This window comes from Leucopleurus acutus, assembly GCF_964270905.1.
Source record: "Leucopleurus acutus genome assembly, chromosome: 10".
NCBI lineage: Eukaryota > Metazoa > Chordata > Mammalia > Artiodactyla > Delphinidae > Leucopleurus > Leucopleurus acutus.
The window spans coordinates 4,616,759-4,631,723 of NC_139153.1; the positions used below are offsets into that span (position 1 = coordinate 4,616,759).

At 44.5% G+C, this 14,965-nt stretch overlaps 1 protein-coding gene across 1 annotated transcript in view; it reads left to right on the plus strand.

The window, feature by feature from the left end:
- The first annotated feature begins 2,512 nt into the window (after positions 1 to 2,512).
- NR2C2 (nuclear receptor subfamily 2 group C member 2) overlaps positions 2,513 to 14,965 on the plus strand; it is a 29,000-nt gene continuing 16,547 nt past the window's right edge. Inside the window, exons 1-3 of the mRNA XM_082847195.1 lie at positions 2,513 to 2,620; positions 10,386 to 10,586; positions 12,660 to 12,762. Of these exons, the coding sequence (XP_082703321.1) occupies positions 2,549 to 2,620; positions 10,386 to 10,586; positions 12,660 to 12,762 (376 nt within the window). The 5' untranslated portion in view covers positions 2,513 to 2,548. The remainder of the gene's footprint in view (positions 2,621 to 10,385; positions 10,587 to 12,659; positions 12,763 to 14,965) is intronic.

Below are 14,965 nucleotides of genomic sequence, written 5' to 3' on the forward strand. Positions count from 1 at the left end.
GTTGACCAAAATTAACTGCAATTTATGGTCCAAGGCTTCCCCTGGAAATTGCAAGCCTCCAGTAGACTCCTGAGTTCCAAAATAGTTACATCAGACAGATTCCACTAGTGCAATTGTGGTCTAGGTAGGGAAAGAGATTCCTGGTGCTTCCTACTCCACCATCTTCCCGGAATTCTCTCTCTTGAGTTAATTGTTTTCCATATAGTAGGAGGGAGGGGTCCAGTTTCATTCTTCTATGTTGTGTCCAGTTGTTCCATTACCATTTGTTGAAAATACTGTTCTTTCCCCATTGAATTGGCACGCCACTTTTGTCAAAAATCATCTGACCACATATGGGAGGGTTTATTTCTGGGCTCTTTGTTCTTTTTTGTTGGTCATTGTGTCTGTTTTTATGCCATTGCCAACAGTTTTGATTACTGTAGCTTTATAATAAGTTTTGAAGCCAAGAAGTGTGAGTCCTCCAACTTTGTTCTTTTTCAAGATTGTTTGGCTATTCTGGGTCCCTTGCATTTCCATGAGTTTTAGGATGAGCTTGTCAATTTATGCAATGTAGACAGCTAGAATTTTGATAGCAACTATATTAAATCTGTTGATCAATTTGTGTAATATTGTCATCTTAACAATATTAAATCTTCTGATGAATGAACACAGATGTCATCTAGGTCTTCTTTAATTTCTTTCAACAGTGTTTTGTAGTTTTCAGTATACAAATACTACACTTTTGTTAAATTTATTCCTAACTATTTTCTTGTGTTTGATGCTATGGTCAGTGGGATTGTTCCTTTAATTTTATTTTCTGATTGCTCTTTGCTAACTTATAGAAAGATAACTTATTTTTATATGTTGATCTTGTATTCTGCAACCTTGAAACTCATTTACTAGCGCTAATAGTTTTTCTGTGGATTCTTTCAGATTTTCTGTGTGCAAGATCGTATCATCTGCAAAAAAAGATAGTTTTTCTTCTTTCCAAATCTGGCTGCTTTTGTTTCTTTTTCTTTCCTAATTGCCCTGTCTAGAACTTCCAGTACAGTGTCAAGTAGACATGGTGAAAGCAGACATCTTTGTCTTGTTGCTGATCTTAGGAGAAAGCTTTCAGTCTTCCATCACTAAGTATTATGTTAGCTGTATTTTATAGATACTCGTTATCAGATTGATGGAATATCAGTACTTCTATTCTTTTTTTAAATATGTACTTTATTTTATTTTTGGTTGCATTGGGTCTTTGCTGCTGCAAGCAGGCTTTCTCTAGTTGCAGTGAGCAGGGGCTACTCTTCGTTGCAGTGCACAGGCTTCTCATTTCAGTGGCTCCTCTTGTTGCAGAGCACAGGCTCTAGGCACGCGGGCTTCAGTAGTTGTGGTGTGCAGGCTCAGTAGTTGTGGTGCACAGGCTTAGTTGCTCCTCAGCATGTGGGATCTTCCCAGACCAGGGCTCGAACCCCTGTCCCCTGCATTGGCAGGCGGATTCTTAACCACTGCGCCACCGGGGAAGCCTAGTACTTCTGTTCTTATTTTCGTGAGTGTTTTTATCATGAAAGAGTGTTGAATTTTGTCAAATGCTTCCTCTGTACGTTGAGATGATCATTTGGCTTTTGTCCTCTGTTCTTGGGTGTGTTATATTGTTTGATTCATATGCTGAACCAACCTTGCATTCCTGGGATAAATCCCACTTAGTCATAGTGTATGATTCTTTATATGCTTCTGGATTCATTTTGCTAGGGTTTTGTTACAGATTGTTGCATCTATATTCATAAGGAATATTGATCTGTAGTTTTCTTGTGATGTCTGTCTGGTTTTGGTATCAGGTAATCCTGGCCTCATAGAATGAATTGGGAAGTGTTGCTTCCTCCTCCTCCTCCTCTTCTTCTTTTTCCTTTTTTTGTTTTTTGTTTTTTTGAAGTTTGAAAAGCATTGGTTCATGATATACTTTTATTCAAGGAAAAATAATATCTGCTCACTTCAGGTGCCCAAGTGACCATTCAGAACCTTGAACCTTGACTTTAGTGGGTATTGACCTTGTGTTATTGATGAGCTTTTTCCGATTTCATCCCAGTGAGGATGGGAGGTTGCCAGACTCTTTCACAAGTATTAATCCCAGTAGTTTCCAGTGTAATTCTGGTTGTTTGCCATCCTCAACAGCATTGTGAGAGCCTGTCTTCTGGAACCTGTCATCTTAAAGGAGTGCTTTATAGCTGGCCTTAAGAGACAGTGAAAAAAATTCAAAGATGATCTCTAAGAAGTTATTTTGGTAGCTTTTTATTTTATTGATGCTGTGCAGAGCAGACCTGAAAATACCTTTCATTTTTTTCTTGCATTTTCAACATTAGAAACAGCTATTGTAGCTGTTTCTTAGGATCATTCTGTGGAAATATCTCATTGATTCCTTTGTCATCGAAAACTATACAATTTTATCACTCAAAAAGCTACAGTGAAAGCAAGAGGCATGGTCCTCAAACCACCACTGGGCATCTTTCTAAGCCCCCTTGTGATGCAGCCCTCTTCTCACCCACAGGTACCACGTACACAGACTTCTCGGCCGGAATCTCCAGGGATGACCAGCCCCTCCCCGCGCATCCAGATAATCTCCACTGATTCTGCGGTAGCCTCACCTCAGCGCATTCAGGTACCTGCACCAGTCCCACTTGGTTCCAGCCACCTGCCTGAGGGCAGACCTGCCTTCCCTGAATCGTTTCTGAAAACAAACCTGCCTAAGGGTTTCACTAAGGAGCCGTGCTTCTTAGGCATCAAGTATAGTACAATCTCACTTATTTTTTAAAAGATAAAAGAAGAAAGATTTTACATTTACTAAGCTGACTTACTTTCAATCTAAAAGTCTGAACTGTCACTTCAAACTATTGGAATGAAGTACCATTTATTACTTATGTGCTTCAAAATTGAGAGGTAGTATGTCTTAGTCGTTAAGAGTGTGGACCTCCACTTGAAGTCAAATCCAGTGCCCCATTTTATAGCTTTTCTAATGTCTCACTGTTTCCATTTAGAAAATGTACATAATAGTAGTACTTATCTCATAAGGTTATTAGGAAGAATCAGTGACTATTGCTTGTAAAATGCTTGAAACGGTGCTTGGCACATAATAACATTCGGTATGTAGTAATTATCTATAATAACTATTATTGCTAGTATTGTTGTTAACTAATTGATGATATTCACTTATGGGAGGTTTAGTCTTCCCAGGGCTCTGAACCTGCCTCTTTCCCACTGAACAAAAAGAAGGTACATGTATCATGATCAACAAGCAAGAAGAAGGGAAAATTATTGATGAAACACATACATTAAAGATTCATATACACTACCAAATGTAAAATAGATAGCTAGTGGGAAGCAGCCGCCTAGCACAGGGAGATCAGCTCGGTGCTTTGTGACCACCTAGAGGGGTGGGATAGGGAGGGTAGGAGGGAGGGAGACGCAAGAGGGAAGAGATTTGGGAACATATGTATATGTATAACTGATTCACTTTGTTATAAAGCAGAAACTAACACACCATTATACTCCAATAAAGATGTAAAAAAAAAAGAAGAGATTCATAGTTATCTCAAAAGGCCAAACCAAAACACATGCACGGAAATGAACGGCAGAGAAAACTCTAGTTATGTAACGTAAGTTTGAGAGAATAGCAGGTGGACAGGTATTTGAGTGAATAAGTAAAGGATTGCTTTCATTTACAGTTTCTTTATTTTAAAACTCAGTATTAAGTGAGTAGTATGCTGTAATAAGTAGATGACTTCCATAGTGTTCACCCATTCTTAAAAGTGATTTTATGGATTATTATAAACTAAGCATAGAAGAGTTCTAATAAGTAAAGTGAAATGAGTTGATAAAAATTATATTTCCATCATGTCCGTATTACATAATATTTTATCATAAATAACGAAGTTCATACACTTCTTTTCTTCACACCAAGTAGGAAACACATATCTGAGTGTCTAGAAATTCAGAAGTAATTGGTCCAACGTTAATGAGATTTTACTATTCCTCAGAATTAGAAACTTTATATAACTAAGTTATTTTTTTCTCTTTTGCTTTGTTCTTATTTGCTGATTGTGACTTGAAAATGAGTCCTTTATAGTTTTATGTAGCAGGTGTTAGGATCCTGCCTACATAACTCTCCCAACTCTAACTAACTAGGAACTAACTTTGTACGTTTAACCATGGATGTTATATTATGGTTTCACAACCATCTGAGGGCAGATGAGAACATAGAAAGTTCTTCCAGAAAACTCCATCGGTAGCTAGTTTGTGTTTCAAGAGAGGGTATACAGCCCTCTGTATTGGTATAAGAAGGATCTTTCTGTTTTCCCGAGGGGTATTCAGGCATCCCGTTCCGTACAGTGGGGCTGTTCCCATGTCCTGGTGCTTGGCCCATGGTTCCACCACTGTCCTGGCTAGAATGCAGTAAGATTCTTGAGCAGCAGTCTTGTAGAATAGATCTTTGGCGTTGAGCTTTCAGTTTCTTTAGGGAAGATAACCCATTAGCAGGAGTTTTATGTAAAGTAAGTATAGTTGAAAATCTTTTCATTGTGTACTGTCAATAAAATTAGACATACCTTGGGACTCCCCTGGCGGTCCAGTGGTTAAGACTCCATGCTTCCACTGCAGGGGACACGAGTTTGATCCTTGGTTGGGGAACTAAGATCCCGCATGCTGTGCTGTGGGGCAAAAATAAAAAATAAAAAAAAAGAGACCTACCTCGGTGCAACAGAACTGACTGTTTTTCAAGGTTTGGTTTTTTTGAAGGAAAGTTATAGGTCATAGGTTGGTTTCTGGGTTCTTGATGTTGGTGCTGTGGCTTTGATGAAGTTTTCATTTCTAGTCCTGACTTCAGTAATGGATCTCTGATCCCCTGAGGTGTGGGGAAAGAATACATTTTCTGATATTTTAATGAATAACAGTGCTCTGAACTCAAATAGTGGCTTGTGTGATAAGGTTGGGAGGGAAAGATTATTCAGTAAGGATGGCAAGCTATGCAATATTTAGGAGCTTTGGCTCTGAATGGAACAGATTTTAGGGTCAAATCTTGCTTCCACTCAGCACTGTGACCCTGGGAAACGTTTCTGTAACATCTATAATTGTAAAGTGACAGCAGTAATAGTACCTGTTTTATAGGATTGTAAAAGGATTAAGAGATACTGCCTATAAAGCTGTAGGAAGTAGATGTCAATAAATGTTAGCATCTGTGTTATATAATTTTTTAATGTTTTATTTTCATATAAGTTCAAACTTAAGGAAAATAATACACATAAATCCTGTGTCCCCTTTACACAGATTCACCAGTTGTTTGCTGTAACATTCTGGATGTATGTATAATGTGTTTTTTCTGAATCATTTGAGAATAAAGTGGAGACATCATGCCTCTTTGCCCTGGATACTTCAGCATGTATTTTCTCTTACATAATTACAATACAGTTATCAAAATCAGTAAATTTAATATTGAAACATGCCATTATCTAGTCCATAGTCCATATTCTAAAATTTCATCAGTTTTCCCAGTTAAATCCTTTATAACTATTTTTCCCATTCCAGGATTTATTTTTGTTTTTAATAATGATAGCAAAGCCGGGCGTGGTGGCTCGCGCCTGTAGTCCCAGCTACTCGGGAGGCTGAGGCAGGAGGATCGCTTGAGCCTAGGAGTTCTGGGCTGTAGTGCGCTATGCCGATCGGGTGTCCGCACTAAGTTCGGCATCAATATGGTGACCTCCTGGGAGCGGGGGACCACCAGGTTGCGTAAGGAGGAGTGAACCGGCCCAGGTCGGAAACGGAGCAGGTCAAAACTCCCGTGCTGATCAGTAGTGGGATCGCGCCTGTGAATAGCCACTGCACTCCAGCCTGGGCAACATAGCGAGACCCCGTCTCTTAAAATAAAATTAAATAAATAAATAAATAAATAATGAAAGCAAAAATTAAGGTGTCAGTCAACACAAGCCCAACATATCTAGTTGTGCAGACCAGCAGAGGGCTGATCTGATGATGGACTTGTGTTCATCAGTATAATGTCATCCTAATGGCTGCAAAAGGGCTTTGGGGCCAAGTGCGAAGGGTGGTGGTCCTCAGAGCAGGAGAGGTAGCCTTGTGACTGGGGTTGAGAGCTGTTGTTTTTTGGGGTACAGAGGTCTAGGGCAGAAACTATGGGAGGAAGGAGATGGAGATAAGAAAAGCTGTAGGAGAACACCTGCTTGTCTGAAAATGAAGCTTAGTCGGAGCCATGCCATCACAAAATCTAGCTTCTCAGTAAATTTCATGGGTTTTCATCATATGTAGTCTTTTTAGGCCAGTGGTTTTCAAACTGTGTTCTTTACTGTTTCCCAGATTACACAAACATTATGTTCAAATTTCATTTTTTAGTCCAGCTTTCAAAGCAATTAAAGTAGATTAAAAGAAAAATACACTTGAACATGTCACATACCAAATTTGACATGCTGGAGGTCACTGGTGCACTCACTTGTAATCTGTGTTCATTCCCTTTGGGGCAGATCTTGGCTTAAACCTTCTTTTGCCATCTCCGTGGATTTTAAGGTTTTCCAGAGCTATTCCTCCACACTCCCCATTTCACATTTATGTTTTCAGGAGAGCATAATTATACTTATTGTTTGAAGGAAATGTTTAAATTTGAGCTTATAAAATACATTTATATAATACAGTGCTTTTTTATCTACTTTATTTTTTGAGGTTTCACATGTTACTAGAAAAGACTTCTGCTGTTTATATGTTTTTTAAAAGTTTGAAATCCTTACTACATTCCCCAGGGGACTGCATCTTGGGCTCTTGTAGCATCCTCCTTCCCTAGGTCTCTCTTCCACCAGCTCTTTATTTCTGCACACCCTTCTTGAGCAGCCAGTACCTGTTCTCTGTCCTTTCTCCATCCGCAACCATCTGATATTTCCTTTCTTGCTCTGATATTCTAGTGGCCCCTCTCAGGTACTCGTAGGAGTTGTCTGTTTGTACGTGCTGACTGGGTAGTAGTTGCACACTGTAACAAAGTCACACCATACAGAGTAAAAGACGAGTCTCCCTCCCTCCCTCTTCATGGAGTCACTCACGTCTCTCCCAAGAAAAGCCACTGTTACCATATTGCATATTCATTCTTTCAGAGATGGGCTGTGCATCTACACCTGCAAGCATACATGTAAACAATACAGCATATTTTTACACTCCTGTCGACATTCTGCCCACACTGCTCTGGACTTCACTCTCTTTTGGAGGTATTTCCCTGTGGTACAAATAAGCTGCCTCTTTCTCTTGAGTGGCAGTTTGATATCCCATTTTTTGGATGCTGCAATAAATAACATTTTACCTGCTTAATTTAAGACATGTGAGAGTATTTCTGTAGGATCCGTTCCTCAAAGTAGGATTGCTGGAAGGGTGTGTCATGTGTAGTTTGTTTGTTTTGTTTGGTTTTTTTTTTAAGAAGGAATGTTATCTTTTATTTATTTAGTTAGATTTGGCTGCATTGGGTCTTCTCGTTGCTGCACGGGCTCCCCTCTAGCCTCAGCGAGCAGGGGCCACTCCTCACCGCGGTGTGCGGGCCTCTCATCGCGGTGGCCTGTTGTTGTGGAGCACGGGCTCTAGGCGCGCCAGCTCAGTAGTTGTGGCTCACGGGCTCTAGAGCGCAGGCTCAGTAGTTGTGACGCACGGGCTCAGCTGCTCCACGGCATGTGGGATCTTCCCAGAAGAGGGTCAAACCCGTGTCCCCTGCATTGGCATGTGGACTCAGAACCACTGCGCCACCAGGGAAGTCCCTTATGTGTAGTTTTGACAGTAGTTGCCAGACTGCCTTACAAAGAGGTTCCACCAACTTATACTCCCACCAGCCTGGTATGAGAATGCCCATTTCCTTACACACTCAGCTATATATTTTGATATATATATGTGTGTTTGATACATATATTTGTGGCCCAGAATGTGGTCTGTCTTAGTGAATGTTCCATGCAGGCTTGAGAAGAATGTATATTCTGCTGTTGCTAGATGGATGAGTTTACACATGTCAGTTATATCAAGGGGGTTGCTAGTGCTCCTCAGGTCAACTATATCCTTATTGATTTTCTGCCTGCTTGATCTGTCAGTTGCTTACAGAAGAGTGATGATAACTCCAACTATAATGGTTGATTACTCTATTTCTTTTCGGCAGTCCTATCTTTTTTTTTTTAATTTAATTTATTTATTTATGGCTGGGTCTTCTTTGCTGCGCACAGGCTTTCTCTTGTTGCGGTGAGCGGGGGCTACTCTTCGTTGCGGTGTGCAGGCTTCTCATTGTGGTGGCTTCTCCTGTTGCGGAGCACAGGCTCTAGGCACACAGGCTTCAGTAGTTGTGGTGCGCAGGCTCAGTAGTTGTGGCGCACGGGCTTAGTTGCTCTGTGGCATGTGGGATCTTCCTGAACCAGGGCTTGAACCTGTGTCCCCTGCATTGGCAGGCAGGTTCTTAACCACTGCGCCACCAGGGAATCCCCTTAAAGGTCTTTTGGCCATTCACTTGGAAGCGATGATGTGCTGGGACTCGTGTCCAGCCTGTGGCTCTCTGGTCTTGCATTCACTGGGCCCTCAGCCTGCAACCCACTCTGTCACAGCTCTGCACGGCTTCCTCTCTTGCCTCATTTGGGTCTTTGTCCACCGTCACTCCCTCAGAGAGGTCTTTGCTCTTGAAGCTGCCCCCCTGCCTCCTTCCCCATATTTTGTTCTGTCCATTATCCTGCTTTTTTGTTTCCTCTGTGTTTCCTTCCTGCCTCTTCATGTCAGGGTGCACAGTCCGTCTTTCCTCTAGCAGGCGAGCTCCCCGCCGTGTTCACACTTCCATCTCTAGTACCGAGAATAGTGCTGGTCACCTAGTGGGTGCCCAGTAAACACGTGTTAAGTAATTGACTCTTTCCTTGCTTGTGTCATTTTCTTTTGAACCTACCAGCATTGTTGGATTTTCCGTATTGGACTGTTGGCAAAGCTGTAGGACTCTGTGTGAGTTTGCTGTCTGAACCTTGGGATGCCATGACCCAAAGCAGTTCTATCAAGAGGTGGCGCAGATTCCAGATATGTTGTCCATAAATGTGCTGTAGGGAGCTGGGGTACAACCAGAGACACAGTATGTCTCCCCTTCCCAAGGCCCAGCGCACGCACCGCAAGAGTCCTGTCTGCAGTGAGGGCCTGCTGGGGGTCCTCAGGGAAAAGGTGGCCCCATGCTCCAAGTTGGGCACTTGGCCTGGAAGAGAGACAGGAACGGGCTAGAACAGCTTCAAAGAACTTCACGAGCAGGAATAAGAGAAGTTGCTCTAACGTAGCAGCTATCTTAATTGTGACTGATGCACTTAGGCAGGGATGCAGGGAAGAGGTGAGCTATGGCAGTGGGGCTCATGACTGGTGGCCGTCCCTGGAGAAATGAGGCTCAGGGCTTCTCCGGAGTCAGCGCCCACTGCCTCCAGGGCTTCCACAGTCTTTTATTCACATCTTCTCTCCATGTGCCAGGCCCTGTGCTGGCCCTGGGGATGCAGCCCTGAAACAGGTGTTATCTCTATGCTTAGAGACCTCAGAGTCAAGAGGTGGGAGAAGTTGGATGTGTGTCAGCAACGGACTCCCTGCATTCTGTCACTGCAAGGCAGAATTATTTATAGGACCTTCCCTTCAGAAATAGCCCTTTAAAGCAGCCATTCTCAGGTTTTGGGGTTTCAAAAAGTTAGGGTAGGGAATTCCCTGGCGGTTCAGTGGTTAGGGCTCCACGCTTCCACTGCAGCGGGCCTGGATTCGGTCCCTGGTCGGGGTACTAAGATCCCGCATGCTGTGCAGCATGGCCCAAAAAAAAACAAAGTTAGGGTTGCCCACATTTCTTATTATGCCTAGGACAAGAATTTTTTTTCTTGTTTTTTTAGTTAAACCTATCATCTACTATTTATTACTGTCTTCATTTCATAACAGAAAGGGCCTTTCTTTGTCCAGGTTTATTGAACTGTAATTGATATGCAGCACCTAAGTTTCATGTATAGAACATAATAACTTGATTTACATATATGGTAAAGTGATTGCCACAAGTTTAGTTAACATTCACCATCTCATATACATGTAGAAAAAAGAAAAAGGAAAAAAGTGTTTTTTTCCTTGTGATGAGAACTCTAAGGATTTACTCTCCGGACACCTTCAAGCTGACCACCTTCATACAGTTTCCCTTCCCTCCACTTCCAAAGGGCATTTTAATTCTAAAAGTAGGAGGGATGATATCATCCTCGAATAAAATTAGCTGTATGAAAACCAGTTTCTGAAAAGCTCCCTGTTGTTTTCTCTTTCCCATTTCACCGGCACTGGTGAAACTGTCCTGGACCAGCACTGACTCCGGGCCGGCGTTGGCAGCCACTGCACATGCTCCGTGAGAGCAGCCTCCGTGTTGTGTCTTGTAGATCGTGACAGACCAGCAGACAGGACAGAAGATCCAGATAGTCACCGCAGTGGACGCCTCCGGATCCCCCAAGCAGCAGTTCATCCTGACCAGCCCAGATGGAGCTGGAACTGGGAAGGTGATCCTGGCTTCCCCGGAGACCTCCAGTGCCAAGCAGCTCATATTCACCACCTCGGACAACCTCGTCCCTGGCAGGATCCAAGTAAGACCTGTTGACAGGTGTTTGTTTCAGCACTTCTGCTACTGCACTTGTTCTTGACTCTTACCTCCACTGTGGAGGCCAAATCCATCTCTAGTGGGTCCTTTGGGGACCTGCAAACATGGTGGGTTGCTGCCTCGGCTAAAGTAAAAAACCAGCAAATGAGTGGCGAGGCCCAGAAGGCAGCCACTGCAGTGCTCAGATGGATGGAATTTGAGCCGGCAAATCAGCGGTCCCACAGGAGACTCACCTGAGCAGTTGGCATGAGCCACTGGAGAATGGTTCTCAACCAAGGCCACGTGGTGCCAGCCCTTGGCCTGTGATGCTTTAGGGGCACCACCAAGGGCTGACCACAGTCAGATGAGGACCGACTTGTTCTCTTACCTCGGACTAGCCCGGCTCTTTATTCTGATCTTGTTCCTGTGAACTGCTGCCTGTGGGCCCCTCCGTTCTGCCCTGGTTCTCCCCGCTCTGGCAGGCGGGATGGGGTTGGGGCAGGTACGGGAAGGAGGAGAGCAAGGGCTGGAAGAAGAGCAGGGTTATTGGGAAGCATTGAACTTCCAAGTCCAACACTCAGAGAAGCAGGGACTCAAGGCCAATGTCCCATGGTGGCCAAGCATGGAGCATGTTTAGTCCAGGTCAGGGTGCAATCCATGGTCTTGTTTGGTTCTGGTTTTTAAGTTTTTTAAAAATTTGTGGTAACATGTAAAATTTACTATCTTAATAGTTTTTAGGTGTCCAGTTGAGGGGCATTAAGGACATGCACACTGTTGTGTAGCCATCACCACCACCCATCCCCAGAACTCTTCATCTTCCCAAATTGAAACTCTGTCCCCACTGAACAACTCCCGTTCCCCACCCCTCAGCCCCTGGCTACCACTATTCCACTTCCTATGGGTCTGACTACTCTAGGGACCTCACATAAGTCAAATCCTGTAATATCTGTCCTTTTGTGACTGGCTAATTTCACTGAGCACAATGTCCTCAAGGTTCATCTGTGTTTTGTCTTATGTGTCAGAATTTCCTTCATTTTAAAGGCTGAATAATATTCCAGTGTATGTATAGACCACGCTTGGTTTTTCCATTCATCTGTCAGTGGACACTTGGGTTGCTTCGACCTTTACTGTGAATAATGCTGCTAAGAATCCATGTGTTTTGCAGGGAGATTTCTACTATGGAGAAAATTCAGGAAGGAAAGGGTTTTTTTCCTTCCGCTGCAGCTGGGTTCAGAACACCAATATGTTCAGCTTCCAGAGCTGTACTTTTGAGACACCTCATAATGCCATTAGTAAATACTTCCTAGTGTACATTCTGATCATCTGGAATCAGAGTTCCTCCCTGCTTGCTTCGACTCCTTGTTTTTGAAAGGATGGCTGGTGATTCTCTTGCATGTCTTATAAGAGGTCATTGCACATAATGATGTCTGTATATATTCTCACTGTACATAAATCATTTTAAGGCTTATTGTTAGTACATGATTTAATAACAGCTATTTTTCACTTTTTCATGTTGAAACCAGTTACATTACTCTTCAGATGAGCAGCACTGTGGGTCACCTAGAAAGTCACCTACAAATGAAGGAGAAATAGCAGGTTTCAGAGGCCACCTATCCTAGTCCCTCCACTGCCAGCTGCCTCACGAGAGAGCTAGTTATTTAGTCAGTAAAGCTTAATTACTTCTCTGCCAAGTAAGCCTCTCTGTGTACTTTCAAGCTGTTTCATGAGAATAGAGAAGCAACCAAAAAGACCTCGAGTATCTTCATGTTGGAGCATCCGCCTGTGAGTCCCCACACGGCCCCTACTCCTAGGTGGTTGGGGTGGCCAGATAGGAGGGTAGGTCCCTGAAAACCAGTGTCCGACTCTGGACAAGCCCACCGCCACCCACCACCGCTCAAGGGGCTTGGTCCAGATGAGCGGCCACGCCATTCCTGGTGGCATATTCAGTTGTCACATGGCATTTTCCCAGTTCTGCCCAGAGTTCTTAGAAACCTGAGATTAGGAATTCACAGTTCAACATGACTTTGCTTAGTGCTCTGGTTTTTCATCAGCACTCTGCTTATTTCCTGATTCTTCTTAGATCGTCACGGACTCTGCTTCTGTGGAGCGTCTTCTGGGGAAGGCCGACGTCCAGCGGCCCCAGGTGGTAGAGTACTGTGTGGTGTGTGGCGACAAAGCCTCAGGTGAGTAACCGAAGGCCATGCTGGGTGCACATCAGGGGCCAACATCATGCACCAAATCTGGGGCGGGGGGGGGGGGGTGTAGGTTTCAAAACATGAACTCCACTCTTCTTATTGGGGTGGTGATGTAAATAAGCAAATCAGTTTGTCAGATTATAAGCATCAAAAGGAAAAATCAAGAAATTATTTCTGTGATTTGTAAATCTTGGTTGGGTGTCAATTATTTTTGTACTAGTAAGAAAGAAATTGGGACTTCCCTGGTGGTCCAGTAGTTAAGACTCCGCACTTCCACTGCAGGGGGTGAGGGTTTAATCCCTGGTCGGGGAGCCAAGATCCCACATGCCACGCACCTGCCCCCCCCCCAAAAAAAAAGAGCAATCATTTCATTAGTCTGGTTAATATCGGCTCAGTTCTTTGCTGTTTCACAAGATGTGTTTGTTGTCTCTCCCTCCCTTGTCCTAACTGTAGCTGCCTCTGTCATGCCCCCACTGTAACCCAGTGTGATAAATAGGAGGGGGCATGCGATTCTGGCTGGAGTCCCAGGGTCAGGAAAGGCCTGAAGTCACATTGGTGACCTTGATGGTTGAGTGTGTGCTGTCAGGTAAAGCAGAAGGGTGTTCCAGCTGGCGGGACCAGGGCCTGGAGAGTTTAGTGTTCCAGCTGGCGGGACCAGGGCCTGGAGAGTTTAGTGTTCCAGCTGGCGGGACCAGGGCCTGGAGAGTTTAACATCCATACCCACCATGTCTCTGGGGAAGCACTCCTGGGCTTCCATGGTTAGGAGGTGGGTACAAGGAGACTAAAGAAGATGTCTGGCCCCAAAGCTCAGACTTCAGCCTGCTAACAGTGGGAGCCACAGAGGGTAAGTGATGCTAGGGACACTGACCTGAGTTCTGAGATGACCACTTGGTTCTGCTTTATTCTGTGGTCACTACATTCGTAGGAACTTTGGATACTTTGTGGTCCTGGTTTTAAAAAAAAGAAAAAAGTGCTGAGCCAAGCCTCTTAAGAGGAAGACAACCCCAGGCAAGCACCAGCTGAAGGCCAGAAGCTCCAGCCCCGCCCGCTGATGCCTCAGGTGCTGTGCTCTCGCCCCTTCTCTGAAGCCCTCATCTGCCCCAGCAGGCAGGGGCCAGCGCTGCCTCTGTCCTCATCACCCTTTTGTTCAGATCTCTGGGCACTGGATGTGTTCTTTTCTAGTTGCTTCCTTACAGGCCTGTCTTCCCCTCCAGAATGTGCTCTTTTTTTTAGAGCAGGAACCGTGTCTGACCCCTTCATCTCTATATCCGCATCTTGTTGCTCAGCAAGGAGAGACATTCTGCAGACTTTCGAACAAGTGAATGAAGCATGTGCATAGCAGAGGCCACAGAATCTGCTTGGCTTACCCTTCTGCGCGTAAAGCTCATGACAGGCTTGCAGTGCCATTGCCTCCAGATATTAGAGATCACTCTAAGGCCTAGAGAGCCCAAGGAAATCCACTGCAAGCAAGGAAGAATGATGTCCATAGAGTCATTTCAGCATGACTCTTCTTAAAGGCACACAATTGAGACCCTCTAAGTGCAGAGTTGGAGAACGGCTCCACGTGCCAAAGCTTAGGGCTTAGGGCCATGGGTTGCTCTGCAGCCGCCGTCCACAGTGACCCTGTGAACCCTGACCCTGCAGTGTAGTTGTGACCCTGGGTTACATGAGACCAAACCAGGAGAGCATACGCGAGGACAGTCCCAGCTGGGAACGTGAGGAAGAGTAAACTCACGTACAGCTCTTTTTAATGTGGGAGGGAATTAGAACTTAGAGACCCCCAAAGTAAACAAGCTTAGAAAAAAGAACTGGCGGCCTTCCTTTGGCCTGGGCTCACACAGTCACGCCCCCCACCCCGGGTCAGTCTGGGGCCCAGGACGTGACGCACACAGAGGGAGTAAATGCAGGATGAGACTCTTTGGGCTAACAAAACACAAGCTTGTGTTTGCTCTTTGACACTCTTGACGGGACAGGGGAGCTGAGGGCCTTCACCAGGCAGGTCTGCAGAGCCGGGCCCGGTGAGTACAACGGATGATGCAGCCCAGCCATCATCCGCGAGCTCCTGCTGTGCACTCGGAGCACCGAGGTCATGCCATTTACCAGCGGCCACATAACCTGTCTGAGCTTCCATTTGTCCATCATGACCTCACAGGGCTACTTTAAAGATGGTAGAAAAATGTGAAGGCCCTGG